Consider the following 21,454-nt stretch of genomic DNA (forward strand, 5'->3'; position numbering starts at 1 on the left):
CCAGTGCTTGACAACATTTTTGGTGAACAAATCTTTCCTAATGTCCAATCTAAACCTCCCTGGTGCAACTTGAGGCCATTTCTTCTCGTCCTATTGCTTGTTACTTGGAAGGTGAGACTGACCCCCACCTCACTACAACCTCCTTTCAGGTAGTTGTAGAGAGCGATAAGGTCTCCCCTCAGCCTCCTCTTCTCCAGCTAAACAACCCCAATTCCCTCAGCCGCTTTTTATAAGACCTGTGCTTCAGACCCTTCACCAGCTTTGTTGCCCTTCTCTGGACACGCTCCAGCACCTCAATGTCTTTCTTGTAGTGAGGGGCCCAAAACCGCACACAGTGTTCGAGGTGTGGCCTCACCAGTGCCGAGTACAGGGGCATGATCACTTCTCTACTCCTGCTGGCCACACTACTGCTGATACAGGCCAGGATGCCACTGGCCTTCTTGGCCACCTGGGCACACTGATGGCTCCTGTTCAGCTTTGTTGACCAGCACCCCTAGGTTCTTTTCTGCCGGGCAGCTTTCCAGCCACTCTTCTCCCAGCCTGTGGCATCACATGGGGCTGTTGTGACCCAAGTGCAGGATCTGGCACTTGGCCTTGTTGAACCTCATAGAACTGGCCTCAGCCCATCGATCCAGCCTATCCAGGTCCCTCTGCAGAGCCTTCCTACCCTTGAGTAGGTCAACACTCCCACTCAATTTAGCATTGCTGCAAAGTTACTGAGGGAGCCCTCAATCCCCTCATCTAGAGCATTGATAAAGATATTAAACAAGACTGTCCCCAAAACTGAGCCCTGGGGGACACCACCTGTGACTGGCCACCAGCTGGATTTAACTCCATTCACCACAACTCTCTCTGCTCAGACATCCAGTCAGTTTTTTACCTCAAGACTATCTTATGTTCATTTTAAACAGCTTAATTCTCTCATTAACTGGGCCATCAACATGCATTTCTCAGCTGGATAAGAGAGATGGCTTTTAAGATACAGAGGCAAACATAGTGTGCTCTAGTCTGACTGAATGCTGTGCCACTGTGGGAGCGTATTTTATTAATAGAGCACTGAACTCTAAAGCTCAACATTTGAAGACTTTAGTAGATGCACCTCTCAAGCACTGTAGCATTATTCTTAATTCTGGGTGCAGCTTCATAGTAGCCCCTGGCTGATCTAAACTTCACAGTGAAATTGAAAGAGATGATCCTGCCCTGTCTTTGTCTTTGTCTTTGGCCATGCATTCCCACTGTCTCCTGTGATTTAGTAATCCAGCTCAGGAATAATTTCCTTTTGTGTTCAAGGGAAGCAGCAGGGCAAAGCACCGGGAATGAGTGTGAGAGGCAGAAGGATGCCTTTTAGTATCACAATGAAGGCCAGTGGGTGAACAAACAAGACAAGATTCCAACTTAAGTGTATGTAAATATTATGACACAGGAACAGACTGGGAGATTGTTAGAAGTAAGTTCTAGTTTTATACTTTCTTAAAATCATCATTACAGAGTCCTTGAACATAATATTAAAGTTTTGTCTTGTTGCCCTTGCTTTCTGTACTTTTGTGCAGTGAAAGTCAAGACAAATTAAAATGCAATGTTAAGAAAACTCGTCTCCTAAAATATTCTGGTTAGGTAGCTGTTTAGATGGGATAGGAGGGCCTGCATTCCAAGTCTTAGCCTCCAGCCATCACAGACAAATGTGCAATCTACCCTTTTCAAAAATTCCAAGCTCCATTTTCAACTGAGGAATACCTAACTTTCTGTAACTGCCTCTATTCAGAAGACTCTTCCAGAACATCACTGCTCTAATTTTTGCTCTAATATTTGTTCTCCTGATATTTTTATAGATAGCAATGATATTCCTGTTAATTGTAATTTTGCTAGGTTATACAAAATACACTTTTTAGCCTCTGTGTTATAGGTTTAGTCTCTATGTGATAGGTTTCCCCCACCCTTTTTCCATATTCAACTAATATTTGCCAAACATAGCTCATATCAACCATACATTCCAGTACAACACAAGGTTTTATTATTGTCAGTTTCAGAGAAGTTAATGCTTTGTTACCCGCAGAACAGATATTTCAACTAACACAGGTACCTAGGGCAAGTATTGCTGCATGATTGCCCTATTCCTGTACTCTACCACAAGTGTTTATTGCTGGTCACTATCAATGAGGGGATAGTGGGTTAGGCAGACCTTTGCTCTGGCCTACCATAGCCATTCTTTTCTTAGGAAATTTATCCAGATTTTTAACTTCCTCTGCTATTTCTGTGAGAATTTTCAGTGTGTAACAAACTTTTATTAGTTTCTATGTAATTGACCTTCTCTCCTATTCAGACATTTCACCCTGGTTTTATTACTACAGTAAAATCCTCCAGTTCTTCCTGTAGGAAATACTAACCACATTCTGTTTTATAGGGCCTCCCTGCTTTATGTCATCAATAAATTTCTCCAGACTACTTTTTGTGACAAGGTAATCAATGTAAATAAGATCTCCTCCAAGGCTGAACTTCAGAATTTTCACGGATAACTTTCCTACAGCCCTATTGCTTTCCCTTTAAGTCTTGTGTCTAGAAAATCAATAGAACTATCTGATATTTATTTTGATACCTGTCACAGTTTTCCCTTCTGTAAACTGCTAGAATTCAACTTGAATTGCATTATTTCCCATGTCTAGGTCTTTTTTACTGTCTTGCCTTTTTTTCTTCCTGTTAAATACAGACATAAGAATCGATATGTTTGCTACTGCAATTTTTAACACATTTTTAAGCAAGATGCTCATACTAAAGACTTGGAGATAGGCAGCATCAATGTCACTCCAGGGCACCACCCTGTCACGCAGAATATACAAACAAGACTGCTGCCATACTCCAGTCAATTTCTGCAGCACAAAATACAACCACTGCAATAGAAAGTCTCTTAAAATTATTGGGTAACAGGGAAGAAATGGATGTAAGAGTGCTATTTCTGCAGTCTGCTTTGAGAGAAAGAAAGAAGAGTAAATCTTCGGGGAAACGTGGTCAGAGAGAAATAAACAGAAAGTATCAAGTTAGGCCAGTGTGATTGCTTAAGATGGAAAGGATGGCCAAAGTGTAATAGGAAGGGATGGGAGCCCTGTTGATACTGTAAGGAGTCATGTGTACAACCTGGCTAAGACAGTCACCACAGTGACTTGGAAAGGTGCCTTACAGTAGTTCAACATACTGTTTCTCCTGTTTTATTATATAAATAACATGATACTTGAATCAAAGCCAGACTAAGCCCTTGATGGATTCCTGTCAGGAAGTATAACTTTTCAGAGTAAGGCTTCCAGCAATTAAAAGCAATAACTTTGTTTCCTATCATTGAAGACAGAAGCCATTATTTCAAATCTTAAGATACTAACTCAACTTTAACCCTCTTAACTAACTTAAATAAGACAACTGATCTTATTCAACTAGGGAAAAAAATTAATGAGAGAACAATCTCTTGGGAAAAAAAATGATACTTTGTGACAATGACTTTTGCTTTTCTGCAGTATGTGAAGGTATTGCCTCTTCTACGGACATGAAATTCCTTTACAGGTATAAACCTCATTATTAAAACATTTAATCAGGTAAGAAACATTAGGAAAATGCAGTCTACAGTCATTCCACTTTACTTTTCTGTAGTATATACAATAGCTGTACAAGTAAAAAAATACAACAGCTGTGTAAGTTTGAAAAGTATCAAAGCAACTGCCTTTGCCTGTTTCAGACACAGAGGTCTTTTGCATAGTAAGTGCAGTTACTTTTCTGCTGCTTACCTATAATGTATAGTATCATGTATAGTCTCTATTTTATCTATTTTATAATGTATAATAACATGAAGAGACTGTAAGTTTCTGAAACTCAAGTGAATTATTCTGTGCATTCATTGCTAAAGCACAGGAATTTGAACAGCCAACAGAGACTGAGATTGACTCAGTGTCCCTACTAAGCCCATCCTTTCATCAACTTCTGCTTGTCTTTCAATGTTTCATACATTGCTACTAATAAGTGAATATTTTCTTGATTTTTGGATTCAGCAATAGCATGGCTAACACCCATCTTTTGCAGGAAATTCTGACTGTCAGTGTAAATCAGCTATACATAATTAAATGAGTATGCATTTAAATTTGTTTCTTTGAAATCCAGATGAGTAGGTAGTTTGTTCATTTATTCTGGGCTAAAGAGTAACCATTAATATTGAAAACCATAACTGTGGATGACAGTAAATTTGACAAAATTATCTGGAAACTTGGAGGATTAATGAAAGAGCTTGTTCATTCTAGGCGGGTGTAAATAAAAGGCTGTTCAATCCCTATTACTTAGAGGGAGCAAAGCTCTCTTTCCAGAGCTCTGCTGAGGAGTCTTAATTCTCTTGATGGTATAAAATAGCAATTAATTTATTTAAATGTGTGATTGACACATTTCCTCAGGATTTGTCATCCTTTCCCTTTAATTCTTAAATTTCATACTTCTGTATAACTATTTACCGGCTATTTAATGAATGATCTTGATACTCTTCCAACATCAGGGTGAGTAAGGGGTTCCAGCAATGTGAAGTCCTGCACAAGTCATAGCCTTGCAACAGAAGCACCCTGTGATCCCATCCACATCTCCCTTTTTAGATAATTTACAAGAAAAGATTATAACTGCTTATCAGCCATTATCCACAAAGAAACTTAACAGTCACATAGGAGACAAGATACATTGCATCCTTCTTCAAGCAAAATAACAATTGCTTGCTGCAAAGTTAATTGGAGAAATTTATTTTGTTAGCACCAGTAAATCATATATTTCGACCATAATTACTTATGGAATGGGCATTTCAAAGTGATTTTTAGCTATTTTTAGGGCTATTCATTTCATTTTAACAGCTGTGTAATTTTTCAGTTGTCTAAATAAAATTTCATTTAGTGGCTGCACGAAATTGCTTAGAGAAATGTATTTATTAGAATTGGAGACACAAATACAGCCAATCTTAAATGAAAAAGACCTACCAAGACATTTGCACTCAATGTTCTGCATTATAAATGGTGTATGGTGGTAGCATATGCTCTATTGACTATACTTTTGGCTCTGCAGTCTTTGTTTTCTTTCTCCTCAAGTTAATTCTATTTTTGCAAAACTCCCAACAAAATCAAACAGGATTTCTCAGCTTTTCTTCTGACATAGTATGTGACCTTGGACAAGCTATAATTATTTGATATTTCACTTTCCCCATTCACAACAGACATGCAATACTCATAAAACCTGAAGTTATTGGATTGATGCAAGAATTACTATATGAATATATATGGCCTGTGCTATACAAGAGATAAAACAGATTACCATAATTGTGGCTACTAGAACTAAAATGATATTAATCTTTGGATGTACCTCACAGAGGAATTGTGAAGCTGATCTAATGTTTACAGTGCTTTGGGGTATTTGAATGAAAAATACTATCTATATATATTATTTATAGTTCCTTTTTACATAAAATTGTGTTTATATTATTTATTTTTTAATTGGGCTATAAACTCTTCCAAAATCACAGACTAGTAAGGCTTGGAATCAGCTATAGCACTGATGGGCCATATGAATAAGGATATGCCACAAATGAGGCCACAACCTCTTTCCTGCTGCATAGCAAGTCCATTTCACAGCCCTCAGAATAAATTGCTTTCTTGGTTTAAGCTTGTGTAACTGAAACTTGTGAAACTGAAATTGTAAAGGAAACTTAGTTGAATGTATTTTTGTGTGGATATAAATTTTAAATGAATGGATATATGATAGACATGTTACAGAGCAATCAATTTTCTAACTGAAATTTTCCTGCTGAGAAGTTGGAGCAGACAACACTGCCAATATAAATTATTTTTCAGGGTTGTGAGTAATGAACATATAGGGACGGTCCTCTCCTATATCAAAAGCTAACAAAGAAAAATGTTCAAGTATTTAAGTAGTTGTATTTTTGTTTGTATTAACAATGCTTATAGAGAAGACAGCTTCAATCAACAGGATGGCATCTTGCAAGGCACTAATCTCATGCAGTTATAAAGCAAAAGGTCTATTTCTCTCTGTGTGTTAAGGAAGGGTATTCCTTCTTTAATATAGATTCCACTGTTTCAGTGAGTTCCTACAGACAAAAGTTAATGGCTTCATCCTGTTAGACAAAAGGAAGGTGAATGTATATTGAAAACAAAGACTTTTTCAGGCTTCCTCTTTAGCATTTGCCTGATCCAACATAATACCTGACTAGCTTTTAATTTATAGTCCCAGTCTACAATTCCCAGTTACAGCCACGACACATTTCAGCTGAGGTAGGAAATCACATCCAGTGATCCAAGCAGTATCCTGATGAAAATGAAAAAGGTAGCTAAAGAAGGATTTTCTCTGTAAAATTTATAAACTTGTCTGTAATTTAAGTATATGTTTTAAACCATCTTTACATAAATCCTGTATACTCTGCACTAGCAGCTGCTAGGTCGAGCCCCAGTTAATGGAAATGAGAGTTCCAACTCCAGGAATAGCTCATACATGAAGTTACAGGGGCACCAGGCTCAACCTCTGTTATCGGTGGCTCACCCCAGATGCACAGATGTTGCAAATGAGAGGACACAATACATATATACTGTTAGTTGAACTGTAATGCCACTCTGAAAAAGGCACTCTGAGCAGAGAAATCTTAAGCTAAAATATCCATGGTAAAGCAGATTAAATTTTTACTTGGATACAGTTTAGTTCAAAATGAAATAAAGGCAGTCAAAATTTCAGCTATAATAGCACAAACCCTGTGGAAATGAATATTTACGAAAATAAGTAAATTGTATTAAATAATTTTAATTCTCCCAATAGGCAGATTAAATATTTACAAAGATATATATCTGCCTATATTAAGCCATCGTTCAAATATACCTCCAATTATACAGGTCAATCTAATTTCCCTTGCAAACTGTAATATTAGAAACTCAAATTCACTACTACACTGGCCAGAATTTTGGGTTTTTTGGTGGGGTTTTTTTAATCTTAATAGTTGATTTTTTCCCCCAAAATATAAAGGACCTTCCTAAATGAGAGTGGAATTGAAATGGAATATGCTCCATTTGCTATTTCTTCAACGGCACAATTATCTATTACTTTAAAATAATGCAGAACATCCATAAAATAACACTGACTGAAACATCTTTATTTTCTAGATTAAAGTGAAAAAGAAACATTTGACACAGACTTAAACTACACTGTTATTGCAGTTCTTCAAGTAAGCTATACTTACCTGTAACCTCTAAAAAACTAGTTCCTGTGGAAGTACTTGATAAACGGCTAAAACAGGGCTCTATGTTGCTAAAGATACAAATAAAAGTTTACATCCATGAAGTGAGTTAGGAAGCAAGAAGCACAATACAAAACCCATGGTGAATTGAAGACAGCTGCTGATGCTTCTACTTTTATTTCCATCATTGTACGCAGTATTCATTTTGCTGTTGGTGCAAAGGGTCCAAAACCCTGACAGAGTGATGTCAACACTCTATTGCAGCTTCTTTCCTTCCTGATGGCCTGTGGGCAATTGGTAATACACTTACAAGGATTTCTTGTGCTGTTTTCCACAATAAACATGTGTAAAAATGTCAGTCCTGCAGAGAATCTACGGATTGCTTGGTAATTTGTATGGAAAACTTTGTTAACTGTGGCTTTTTGGGGTCCTTTCAATAGTGCCAGATAACAATGACTAACTGGTGTGGAAAAGCTGATTTTACATTTGTAATTAAGCTACTATTTTGTAGTGCTGTCTTGTGATGATGCAGTCAAAGTAACAGAGCTGCATCTTGCAAAGGTTTCATAGGCTATCACATGTAGTGAGATGGTCCAGATGCAACAGGAAGATCAAATCCAAGCAGTAAGGAGAATCTTTGCACTTGACTGGTTACAGAGAAAGTCTAAGGGACAGACATCTCTTTGTTTTCTTTTTTGTGTTGTGCCCTGATGAAAGGACTTAAAACAATGATACCAAAAATTTTATTTCATATTCTTGTCTAGAAATACAACCAAGAATCTCCAATATTACTTTGAAACAATTAAACAAAACAAATCATGTTACAGGACAGTGATCTAAGAAGGCACGACTAGTCCTTATTTACAGACCAAATACCCTACTCCCATGAAAAGTTCTATCCCCCATATATAAGCTGTCCTGGTAACTGAATCTTTCAAAGTCAGTCAGTATATGCCTTGAGAAGGGACTTATCCCAGTTGAACACAAAGTACCTCTCACCTATTGAGGAGAAATAACTCAGTTAACATGTGATGATAATTGTGGAAGACAGAAGAAAGTCTGAGAACAGTTAAGGAAGAATGAGTGGGAAAGGCTAGACATTAGCTTAGCAACTCAAGGGAAACATCTTCATCATACTTAAACATCTTTCAGGCATGTTAGCTCAAGGCTACTATTCTGTTTTCCCATACTGAAGGTCAAATTCAAATACTTTGAGAACATAGGACAGAGTGAAAATGGCTGTTGTCATTTGGGCTGCAGGGGATATTCTTCTCTTGGGACACAATTTACTAATTCTAACAGAGGAATTAAGCAAAATATTACAATGATGTTCACATGTCCAGCAGTGAGCTACAGTTTCCAGACACGTGTCTTTAAATGTCTCAAAGGGCAAATGTTTTCCTTTAACTTCTGCCTCAAGGCCTACTATCAAAGTCTACTCTCTTGAAACTTTCTTCTAAAGGAGCTATAGGTCATCTTTTCAACATTCTGTGAACATCACCTCTTTGACAGTCAAGACTTCACAGAAGACTTTTTCTTCTTATGCTGTGTCTACCTGCAGGTAAAAATGCACTGGCTATTTACTGGGTGCTGGCATTTGACTCTGAGGCTTTTAAGTTTTTCTTTCAGCTGAGGTCAGAGCCCTTTCCACAGGATAGAATAAGTGAAGAGAGAAAGCCAGATCCTTTCTCGTTGATGACAGAAACAGATGCCAGGGACATTTTGCCCCTTTGAATATTTGGAGTCAACAAAACTATTTTAGGTTTTCGTAAGCACAGATAAATGAGATTCAACCTTTCGCATTCAGGAAAAATGAGAAATATTTAATTTTCCACAACTAAGCAACTAAATTTCACAAAATTGAGTTTGTTTCTTAATTACATTTGAGTCTAAGTTAGTCCATATACTTAAACTCTACAGGGCCTTAACAGTCTGTGCTTCCCACCAATCCACAGAATAACTTTGGTTCCAGTTTTATTACAGGCAATTCTGTTTCTCCCTCACTATTCTCTCCATGTAGCTGACGATGCCGAGCCACCAAACAGGGTATGAGCATGGGCTTCAGCTTCCCTCTCTTGTCACAGTATCTGTGATTAGAAGATCAGACTGTCAAACGAGAACTTGGCAGAAGTTAGTCCCTAGGCAAATGAAACAAGGAACACACACCCATGCATTGCTATTTAAAGGTACCTTAATGCTTAGCATGTTCTCAGGAGAAATCCTTCTCTCATAGGGTTGAGGACTATTATTCCTCAAAAGAATTAGCAGAGAAAGAGAAATGGATGTTGGAATAACATGTGCCTCCTGCTCTGACTATTTTTACTCCAAACAGGAACAGCTCTTTCCTCTTAATTCATTGACGGAAATGCCTGCTTGCAGTTAAGTAAACATCTAAACCAGTCAAGTAAAATTGAGCTTGATCTTTCTTTTACAGTGAAGCATCCTAGTCATTGTATTGTAGCATACAGTGGCTTAAAGACATGATTATCATCAAGATACTATTTCATTAAAAAAGGAGAGGAAAACTGACAGAACTTACAACCTCAGAAGCATTAAACCCACTTCTGGTTTGAAGAGTAAATAAAAACACATGTTCACATGAAGGTTTTTTTACAAGATCTATACAAAGGCTACATACATCAGCTTATGTCTAATACACATACAAATAAAACTGTGTGGTGCACACATTCTAATCCTCCTTACAGCATGTGAACTGCATGAACTTTGAGTGAAAGCAGAAAGACATAGGTAGAGAAGCAATGAACACTCCAGCAGGAGGAAAATGTTGGCCAAGACAGAATTTCTCTTGTAAGATTCTCCTCTCTATAAAAGATAAATATTTTTAATTACTGACTGGCAGTCTAAAAAAGTATCTAAAAAAAGCTTCAACATATGATGTGCAATTTGTATATGCCAGCAGAAAGCAAGAATTAGTAAAATATACTCCAGATTTAGCCTCTTCTTTCCCTTTGCATTATTTATAGGCACAGTCTATTTGACAATGTAACAGCAAAAGTAGAAAAAAATGCGTTTCTTGCACCACTTTATTAGAAGTGGACAGTCAGGGAAAGATCCAGCAGAGAAAAGGCAGCATTTATCTGAGGTTTCTTTTTGAAAGAAATGAAAGAAATCAAGTCACTCAATTGTTTCTATAACTGAAAGGAATAAATTGAACCTGTTTGAACTATGGCACCCTATGACAAATTATGCAGATCTCTCAAGGTTGGAAGTAGCATTAGAATAATGCTCAGTTTCTAATTATTTCACTTTAGTACCTGCTGATTTTTAATTAAAATGATTTAACAGAAGGAGGAAAACAAACTTACTTCAACAACGGTTGTTGCCAGAGCCCTTATCTGAAAAAAACCAAAAATATGTTGTCACAATAACAAGTTGGCAATTATATTAAATGTTTGAACAGTCGGCTTTCCTGTATCACAGGCAGAACAGAACAAGAATAGCCAACAGAAGGAGTTCACGGTTCAGATCTTCTGAGATCTTTAACCTACTGTTCCCCTATTGTTAGTAAGAAACTTAAAGCCTCTCTTTCTCTCATAGTTTTTCATGGTTGGTTTGTTGGTTTGTTGGTGTTTTTTTTCAAATTGAGATGTTGGAGTGAACAAAATAAGTAAAAAAATACCCATTTTTTACAGTGCAGTACAGATCAGCTGTTCTGATGGAATTGTGCTTCTAATGGTCCTTCACAGCTAGAACAGCTTCCACTCCAGTAAGAAGTAGGATGTGCCATACAGAAATCCAAGCTAATGCTGGCCCAGATGACATGTCCACTAGTGCCAGCAAAATACCAGGTAGAGATCGCACTTCAGGCTGCAAATAGGAACACCAGATTGGTACAGCACCTTTCACAAAGTTAATTATTGGTAGACAGCATATCATGTGACTCAAAAACTGAAGTGTTTAGTCACAGGGTGGTAAGCATACCTGTCACCATCATCCAGTAGAGATAGGGTTACTTTCTTTGTCCTTTAACAAAACTACTGTTTAGTTTTCAAAAGCAGTTTCAAGCTTTTCCCTTCTGAAACAGCTGCTTTTTCACCTCCTCTTGACGCTACCCCTCATCAGTAATTAATCCGTCGTTCCTCATTCCCATCCCAGCAATTCCATATTTCATAAACCAGGAAGCTAGGACTAAAGTCTTTCTTCCCATAGAAGTGTGATGCCCAGTGTCATCATGGACAGTCTTTCAGTAGAATTTAAGACTATTGTTAATCGAGAGTTGAATATCCACGCGCTCTTATCAGATTTGGCTTTATCTACAGTAACATTAACTAGAGCATGCACAGAGAATTTTCCTTACGGCTGCCTACTCCTACAGGTATTCTGTGCTGATCAAGGCAGCATCCATGCCTGAGAACCTGAGAAGTGTAAGTGTCTCATATTTTAGAGTAAGCAGGAAATGGCTGATAATGCAGAGCTGCATACAGGTGTCGAAGCATATTAGGTCCACATTTGCTGCCGAAAGCAATGCTCAGCCCTCAAATAGAATCACAGAATCATTTAGGTTGGAAAAGACCTCTAAGATCATCAAGTCAAACTGTAAACCTAACGCTGCCAAGTTCACCACTAAAACCACATCCCTAAGCCCCATGCCTACACCTCCAGGGATGGTGACTCCACCACTTCCCTGAGCAGCCTGGTCCAGTGCTTGACAACACTTTTGGTGAACAAATTTTTCCTAATGTCCAATCTAAACCTCCCTGGCGCAACTTGAGGCCATTTCTTCCCATCCTATTGCTTGTTACTTGGGAGAAGAGACCGACCCCCACCTCACTACAACCTCCTTTCAGGTAGTTGTAGAGAGCGATAGGGTCCCCCCTCAGCCTCCTCTTCTCCAGACGAAACAACCCCAGTTTCCTCAGCTGCTCCTCATACGACCTGTTCTCCGGACCCTTCACCAGCTTCATTGCCCTTCTCTGGACACGCTCCAGCACCTCAATGTCTTTCTTGTAGTGAGGGGCCCAAAACCACACACAGTATTCGAGGTGTGGCCTCACCAGTGCCAAGAAGCTGCTGGTGTACAAATGAATATTCCTTTGTTTTCAACTTCCAACAGCTTCAGATATGTAAGAGAACATGGGATTTCTTATCACAGCAATGAGAATAACAAAATTCTCCAAGCCCTGTTTTAGACAATAATTAAATTCACTAGCAATTTATGTAGTGGATGATGGAAGCCTGTCACTGGTGAAATAGTAGATGATCTTGAAAGCTATACTGACATATACAGACTAAATTATGTGTACTTAATTCCATCTAACATGACCGACACCAATTATTTGCTGATAAAAAAATCTGATTCATTCTTATGTAGCTGAAGTTTAATAGATTGACAAGCAGTGATATGGTTTGCAACGTCTTTATTGTTCCTATTTTTATTTGTAAATTAGAGCTTTTAAAAAGTTTTTGGCTATTCTCAGTTTCTACCCGGTATCAAATAAAAACTCCTTGTCTGGATTGTCAGCTGACTCCAAGGATATAACACAACCATCACGGAAATTGTCAATTTATATTTGCTTTCCAAAGAGCAAAGAGAGTAATACTAAGCAGATTTTGTGCAAGCTTGGTTGTGCTGGACTTCAATTTACACCAGGGTGAATGAACAGAATATGGCCCTGTCTCTTCCTCCACATGTATGTTTCTTACTAATCAAATGCCCCAGAAGTGGCACAGTTAAAATCTGTATTCCATTAGACCCACTAATTATATCTGACCAAATATTATTCATTCATGTACATAAAACACACTGATTTCTGTGGGCTACATGTGCATCCAAGACTGTCACATTTTTAATAATCTTAAAAATGCAGCAATTATACAAAAATAAGCCTCTCTGTCTATCTGTCAGTGCAGTGCTCATGAACTCATATTTTGGCCCTTCCACCCAGAGCACAAGTCCCACCAGTCAGCATCTTCAGGCAAGCATCTTCATATTCCCTTACCAATGTGCTGCAAAGCCAAACTAGACAAAACAACTCACAAGCTGAGATTTTAAGGACAGGTCTCTTTAAATCTTTGGTCTTTGAAAGAAGAATGACACAAAAGACTCCAAATCTCTATTTCCCTTTGTGATGTGAAGTCATATTCTAGCAACAGGGCTCAAATGACTGCAATGCTAAAGAACTAGAATTTTCTCTTGCTTGCATCAAGATATATCAGAGTAATTCTAATGAAGTCAAAAGTCACTTTCTCAGATAGCTGAGATCAGAGATCATATCATTACGACTGCTGTCTTAATGCCTTAGTCATTTTCAGAACATACAGTTCTATAAGTGGGATTTGAGGTCTCTAATTCATTGCGTTAAGCAGCTGAGTGTAAAATCATTTACACTGCAGTCACTGATGTCAGAGTGACATCAGTCCACTCTATAAGGAGGCCGCAATTCAACTTGAAAACAGCATGGGGAGGTAGGGGGTAGGGAAGAGAGCTATTTTTAACATTATACTTTGTGAAATTATTTTTTATAAGTATGTAAGAGGGATAATGCTCTGGAGGACAGAGAATTAGGCTTTCAGATAAATTATTTCAGTATTTACCAAAACTGCAGTACCACTTTGTTGTTTAATCATCCACAGGAGTCCTTTCTTGCTTTATATGCTCCTGTCATAAGCATTATGCACTAATTAGCTAAAACCCCTAGATAGCATTAGTGCTGCTTTAAAGCTTTACTGCATTGTCTGAAACAATTTTTAATAAACCAGTTATATTAAAATTGTACAAATGTAAAGCACCGGTAAGCATAGATGTGTAATGTACCTCATAGCACCTACAGGTGCATACATCTAAATAGTAATATAATCATCTGGGAAACTCATTTACAAATTCTACTTTAACAGCATCTTGAGCCTGAACTTCTACTTCAAATGGTACAGATATCCTTACAGTTTGCTGGTAAGGGAAGTAACTGTGAAGCAGTGTCATGCAGACTGTCAGAAAATTCAAGACTTTCAAGCTTCTAGATCTTGCTGTATCGAATAACTGTTCTTTGCCAATAATTGATAAATGTTTCTGTCCATTCTAGATATTTTCTGTAGCTGCAGAAAATAGTTAATTCTCTGTTTTCCACTGTATATGTAAAAGTTGATTCCAATAACATATTTTGTATTAAGGGAAACTTTTTTAGAAAAGAAATGCAGATTATTTTCTGTCAAACTAACTTCTGTTAAGAATGTCTTTTTTTAGCCATCTCTACTTTCTATCAACTTCTGTGGACTGCTCAGTAGGTTTATAATTGAAAATAACAATGTAAATTTCCTACTGTACTTAAATACAGAAAAAGTTAACTTTAATAAAAAAAGATATCTAGCTTTTTTTTATGGGTAAGTTTGCATGCTAGATCACAGTTCACTCAGTTCCTGTGTACACTGCCTAATGGCATAATAAAAAAGTTTGTCTGAGTCAGAATTACCTGGTTGTTAAAAATAGTTAGCACTCCTTTCTGAGAGGATGTTACTGTGAAATCCAGATGGGGGACCTTCACTATACTCTTAATCACATCTTGTCTCTTGACAGCTATCAGTGATGAAATATTACTCTTCATTTTACAAACGCAGAAAATCTAAACAAATAGAACCATAATATCAAGAACATTTTCTTTTCCTGAAATGCATATTGGTACCAACTCCAAGTCAGTAATGCATTACATCATAGATTATCCTACACTTGATTTAAATGATCATGTTGCATTTTTAAATATCATTAATGCATTATGGATGTGGTAGTTCTTTCTACTTTATTTAAAAATAGAGAAAGGCAAAGAATAACTGCATAAATAAATAGTATGAGTCAGACAAATTCATAATTTCAAAATAATTTAGGAAAATGGAGAACTAGACAAGGCTGCACTGGAGTGTTCAGACACAATGAGTTTAAAGGCAAAAACCCTTGTATTCTGGAATACATAAGAAGAAGCATGAATAATAAGCAAAAACAGACATGCAATCTTATCACTGTACTTTCAATAAAGTGTGCAACACATTGCATTAAAAAAAATAGTTTTGGACACAAGATAAGTATGTCACCTGCAAAAGTAATCTGCTGGTTTTTGGATACAAGGAAAACCACATTTTCTTCTTTCAGCTGAGAAGACAAGGCATCACTTTCTCCTGTGAAATAGCCAAAAATCTAAACAAAACAAAATAGAAAAAACCCAAAGCAATTTATAATAAAACTAGTTCTGGAATATATGTTTATATATATAAAGTAAAATACGTATCTCACATTTTTATCATTTAATATTCTTTGATAAGTTTCCTAGTGTTATTTGCCTTGACCATTAGCTATCAATATGACCAGATTGCTGAGATGTGCTACTCAGGTACAATCTTTCTTCAGTATTTGGAAAGAAGGCAGCATATACAGGGCTTCTAGGAATAAAGCCCATATAATTGATAATGCTGTTAGTACAGCTTTGCCTTGTAACTATTGTTTGTAAATAATAATCTTCAGTGTCCTTTTCTCAGTTTTACCTACTTGTGCTTCCTCAGCTAGACAAAAAAACAGTAAAAGGCAGACAAAACAGACTTCTTTATACTTACACACTTAGAGATTCAAAGTGGCATAGTGGTTTAGCTTATACAGAAGAAGATCTTTTCCATAAAGATATGTAGATTCCCATTTGCCTGAAAAAATTGAATATAAAGTCCATTTTTTTAAAATTCTTTTTTCAGCCATCTCCCTAAGCCTGGCAATGTTCCATTTGTACTGATCATGATGGAGACCCCTATACAGGGTATTCAGGTAAGTAGCTCATTTCTGTTCCAGGGTGTGACAATACTTCAGCTGAATTGCTCTCCGAACCTCAAGCTCTGTACTCAAGAGCAAGTTAGTAATTTCCTCAAGAAATGAGTTCAGCTCCACTCAGCTGTACAGATTTTTTTAATCTCCTTTCCCATATTATGGACATTATACATAGTCCCTTTCATGAGTTCTAAAAGCAAGGCCCCTTTGGATGCAAGAAAAACTTTGCACTTTTTTCTAGGTCAATATTTTTCTTGTTATACAATAGAACTCCCACTTTTCTTCTTTGAAAGATTCAGATGTGCATCTTTCAAAAAAATAATTCTTACACAATATTAATCTTCATCTTTTACTTCACAGCTCCCTCCTTACCTTGAACAAGATTATTATCTATCATACATCATCAGTCAGTACATCATCTATCTATTATAGCCCCTTACATTCCTCTTTCTAGTCTCTTGTAATATCACCTTGTATTTCCATTCTGTATCCAAACAGGATACGGGATTTAGTGTCCTAAATTCCAGGTCTATGCTCCTTCTGCAAAGTCATAATAACATAATCTTCACAATACCCAGCATGAATCAAAAAGTGCTCATACGAGTAATTCATACAGATGGACTGTTTTTCATGTTATAGTATTTTCACAGCTGATTCTCCCCGGTTTAAGTTCCATCTGATTCCCCTAATTGTTTAGTATTAAATTGAAGGGTTCTGAAAGAATTGGTGTGGCTAGAACATTATAATGGAATGTTTTCCCAAAAAATCAAGGATGTACTCCTTCCACTATCATCAATTAATATTCTTGTTGCAGTTTCCACTTATAATACATATAAAGACAGTGTTACAGAACCATGAAGTCATGAAGTTGAAAAGGACCTCTTGGGATTATTTAGCCTAACTCCCCTGTCCAAGGATGCCCAGTTGCCCAGGACTGTCCAGTTAGGTTTTGAATATCTTTAAGGGTGGAGACTCCACAAACTCTTTGGCAACCTGTTCCAGTGTTTTATCACCCTCATGGTAAAAAAGTATTTACTTGTGTTCAAATGGTATTTCTCAAGTTTCAACTTGTGGCAGTTGCCTCTTGCCCTCAAATCATTGATAGAATAGCATCATAACACAGTTTGGGTTGGAAGGCACCTTTAAAGGTCATGTAGTCCAACCCTCTCCAATAAGCAGGGACATCTTCAACTAGATCAGATTGCTCAAAGCCCTGTCCAACCTGTTCTGTCAGTGGGCATTATGGAGAAGTGTCTATCTCTCTCTTCTTCATTCCCCCCATTAGGTATTTACCCAATGTTAAGAGTCTTCTCTTCTCCAGACTACCCAGTCTCAGCTCTCCCAACCTTTCCTCATATAAGAGGTGCTCCAGCCCCTGAATCATCTTCATAGCCCTTCACTGGACTTGTTCCAGTAGCTCCATATCTCTCTTGTACTGGGGAGCCCAGACCTGGGTGTTGTGCTCCAGGTATGGTTTCAAGCCCTGAACAGAAAGGAAGGATCACCACATTTGACCCATTGGCAATGCTTTTCCTAAACGAGCCTAGGATGCTGTTGGCCACCTTTGCTGTGAGGGCACATTGCTGGCTCATGTTCAAAGGACCAAAGGTCTTTTGTGCACAGCTGCTTCTGGACTAGTCTGTCACCAGTGTATACTGGTGCATGGGATTATTCCTCCCCATGTGAAGGACTATGCACTTCCCTTGTTGAACTTCATGAGGTTCCTGTCAGTCCATTTCTCCAGCCTGTTGTGGTAGTGACCTCAATGGCAGCAGCACAACCCTCTGGTGTATCAGCCACTCCTCCCAGTTTTCTATTTGCAAATTTGCTGAGGGTGCACTCTCTCCCATTATCCAGGTCATTAATGAAGAAGTTAAATAGTATTGACTCCAGTGTCAACCCCTGGCATATACCATTACTGCCTTGCCTCCTGCTGAGTTTTTTATTACTTAGGAGTTCAGACAGTATTCTTTCCACTTTACTGCCGACTTACTTAACCCATACTTTGTCAGCACATCTACGAGTACATTATGAGAGACAAAAACCTTACTAAAGTCAAGGGAAACAACATCCACTGCTTTCCTCTTTACCCACCAAGCTACTCACGTCATTGTAGAATCCTATCAGGTTGGTTAAGCACGATTTCTTTGATTGCCCCTTTATAAATCCATGCTGACTACTCCTGATCTCCTCCTTGTCCTACATGTGTTTGGAAATGGTTTCCAGAATTAGTTGCTCCATCACCTTCACCAAGAATCGAGGCAAGGCTAGTTGTTCTGTACTTCCATGGATCCTTTCTCTTGCACTTACTGAAGAGATAGGAATGACATTTTGCTTTCTTAAGCATATGTTCCCATTTTCCAGGCAGTGGAGAACGGGCCCTTCACCTTTCTGGGGACTAAGGTTTTGTTGGGAGGACTTTTTCTTTAAGGGTAGACTGACCTGGTAGCAGGTCGCTCCTGAGTCCTGACAGGATGCCAGATGCAGTGGTTGGGATAGGCCAGTAGCCGCCCTAAAGCCAACAGAGGTGGAAGTCCTCAGTGAGACACGTAGGTGTGTCCTGTAATGCTTCCTCTAGACATAAGGCAGTGCCACATCTGATCTTTTGCTTCTGCCCAGCTGGCAGAACACTGCCCAAAGAAAGGGCATCTTAGAAATACTTTGCAGCTGCATAAACAGCTTCTGCTAACTCCAACATGGAGACAGAGCCAACAAGCCCCACCACATAATGTCTACCAGAGGTTGACAAAGAGCAAAAAAGATGAAGCAAAATGCAATTTACACACCTTTCAGATTTTTGCCACTAAAAAAATAGAGTTTTCAAAGTGCCAACTACATTTGGGAAAGAGATGCAGAGGTCAGTTTCCCAAGCCATTGATAAATGATAGCTGTTATACTATCCAGGATAGATCTTTTAAATTTTGAAGCCAGTAAATGACTAAGGGTAGATCTCAATTTAACTAAAGAGAAGATATAAAATTACTTTTTTTTTTTTTTTTTTTTTTTTAAACAAAGAGTGTCCTTTGAGTATGGGTATACTGTTGTGGAGACTGCTGGAAACTTAGGAAACCCTTGAACATGGAGGCACTTGAAAAAGAGAAACATCAGGAAGATAAAGAAATAGGAACACTCATACAAGGCCATGATCTTTTAGGTCATGGAAATATATTTGGAAGATTTTGTCAAGCCAAAGAAAGGCCAGATATGGAAAGGGAAACTTGAAAAAATTAGATGTGTGAGAGTAGGAAGAGAGGAACAGAGGGTTAGGAATAGAGTTCTGGGACAGAGGGGTGGGGTGAGAGAGAGACAGAGAAGATAAAAGAGAAATATCAAAAGATGACGTATATCCCTCTTCATTGTCTTTCAAGATTGAGGGCATGCTCAGCAGTGCCAAAAGCAGCAGAGCAACTCAGAAGAACAGGGATGAAATACAGTCCTTTTTAAAAAATCACTAGAAAACTAGAGCACAGACAGCAGAAACGATGATGGCTACTTAGGATGTTACAGAAAGTAACTGTTATCAATGATACATTTGAAAAATTAAGTGATAAAAAGGAAGCTGAAGCAAGACTAAGGCTACTTACATTGTTCACAGGGGGTAATTAATGATATGTCCAAGTTGCAGTTTATAAATATGATTCGTCTAATATAACTAGTAGGTTAATGAACATTATAAGAACGAAGGTATCAGATAAGGGAGGCATATCTGCCTGTTTCACCATCTCTCTCAAATAACAGCTGGTCTCAACTAGAATACCCAGAACAGTTTCCAGTCCTAAAAGACCAATTATAATTTTCAACAGAGTTTTCAAGCCTGTAAAGGAGATTTGCTTTTTTTCTCTTCCTTTTCAGAAAATGAGAAGTTTAATTTAAAAGGCATGAAAAGTTAAGGAGGATGAGAAAAGCAAGTGGGACTTAGGCTGGTCAAGTATTAAATAGAGACAACTTAAAATTAAAATAATAAAAAAAGAGGAAGAGCTACAGATATGGATGGAAGATAAAAGGGTCTATGATCCTCACCAGTAAGTAAATGTGTACATCTTTGAATGTCAAGAGGTGGAAAAGAGATGAGGAGACTTTAAAGCTGTAGTACAGCTACACTTACAAGCCTGTGGCACAGTTGGAAGAACAAAGAACACTGGCTTCATTCGTGACACTAGTAACTCTCCCAGATTACCTGAAACATTTTGAAACTGTAGACTTTGTCAGAGAAACAAAATTAAAAAAGACCACTACGACGTAATATGTAGGATACAAACCAATCCCATTTTATTTTATTAGAACCCATTCAAATAAGGCTGGAAATATCTGTTTTGGTCCAGTCATTACAGATAGGCTACCACAATTACAGTAGATCAAAAGCTGATGTTGAAGTTATGGTTGACATAAATTTGGCTTAGAAAACAATCAAATGATCAATGCAACGATTATTCTGTTTCAGTGTAAGCTAAATCTGGAGAATTCCAGGAGTCAGCGGTATTCTTATTTCAGTTTTCATCTCTTTCTCTGTACCCAGACTACCCATAAAACAAATCTTATCCTTTTGTCCTGAAAGGAGCTTAGCTTTATGTTCCATAATGTATAGATAGCTTGTCATACATATCACCATCAGACTTCCCACTAAACAGAAAGAAAACAAAAAAGTGAAAAACTCACAGCAGATTTTCAATGCAGTATCATATTTCAAACTGTGTTGGATAAGGCTGTGTCAAGGTAAAGAAGTCAATGTCAGATTGAAGCTGATTCAAATAGTCTGATCTTTGTCTATTTCATAACTGAATTATCACTTCCATCATGGATGAATTTCCAGTTACTTTATGTTAAATATTTCTCCCCACAAGAGAAAATAAGTAAAAAATCACATTAAAACTTCAATCAGGAATCTTTTGAACAGAGAAATAACAAATATATCTATTTCATTTCCTTCAGCACTCAATATAGTCTCACTGATATCCATCTTCTACACGAAATATATGCTGTGAGATGCTGAAGATTCACTGAACACCAAAGTCCTCTTTTTTTGAGAAAGTTTATACACAGGACATTTTAAAAGGCTGTCATCAGTCAGCACACACTTGGTAAAATTTGAAGAATGCTCATAGAAAGGGTTCGTTCTGGGCAATTTTATCACAGGCAAATCCCACACCGATTTCATAAGGAAACTAAAGGGACTTAATCTCTTTTATTAGACCCCATACTGTGCTTGCTTGTGTAATTATGTAACCTGTGTAAGCAGTCTGATTGTGTTGGAAACTCAAGGAAGGTTTTAGAGTAAAAGATACTCATCCCCTAAACAAACAGAGCTTCCTTCAGTTCTCTTATAAACTAATAAGCCTGAACATAATTTGCTACTGTTCTGCTTCTGTAAACAAAGGACCGTCAGTCTAACAGCCACCATGAATTCAGAATTACTTTTCTCAGCTGGTCCCTGTTTCATACCCATACAGCATATTTTA

At 37.7% G+C, this 21,454-nt stretch overlaps 1 protein-coding gene across 1 annotated transcript in view; it reads right to left on the reverse strand.

Annotated features, from left to right (window-relative positions):
* The window catches only part of WDR64 (WD repeat domain 64), a 90,407-nt gene that overhangs the window by 58,740 nt on the left and 10,213 nt on the right, over positions 1-21,454 (reverse strand). The window contains 8 exon segments of the mRNA XM_086460398.1: positions 2,703-2,814; positions 3,471-3,554; positions 4,583-4,640; positions 6,255-6,324; positions 10,567-10,596; positions 14,668-14,771; positions 15,281-15,383; positions 15,732-15,745. Coding sequence (XP_086316524.1) covers positions 2,703-2,814; positions 3,471-3,554; positions 4,583-4,640; positions 6,255-6,324; positions 10,567-10,596; positions 14,668-14,771; positions 15,281-15,383; positions 15,732-15,745 — 575 coding nt within the window.

The sequence above is a fragment of the Leptosomus discolor genome, chromosome 2 (genome assembly GCF_034619465.1).
Source record: "Leptosomus discolor isolate bLepDis1 chromosome 2, bLepDis1.hap2, whole genome shotgun sequence".
Classification (NCBI taxonomy): Eukaryota; Metazoa; Chordata; class Aves; order Leptosomiformes; family Leptosomidae; genus Leptosomus; species Leptosomus discolor.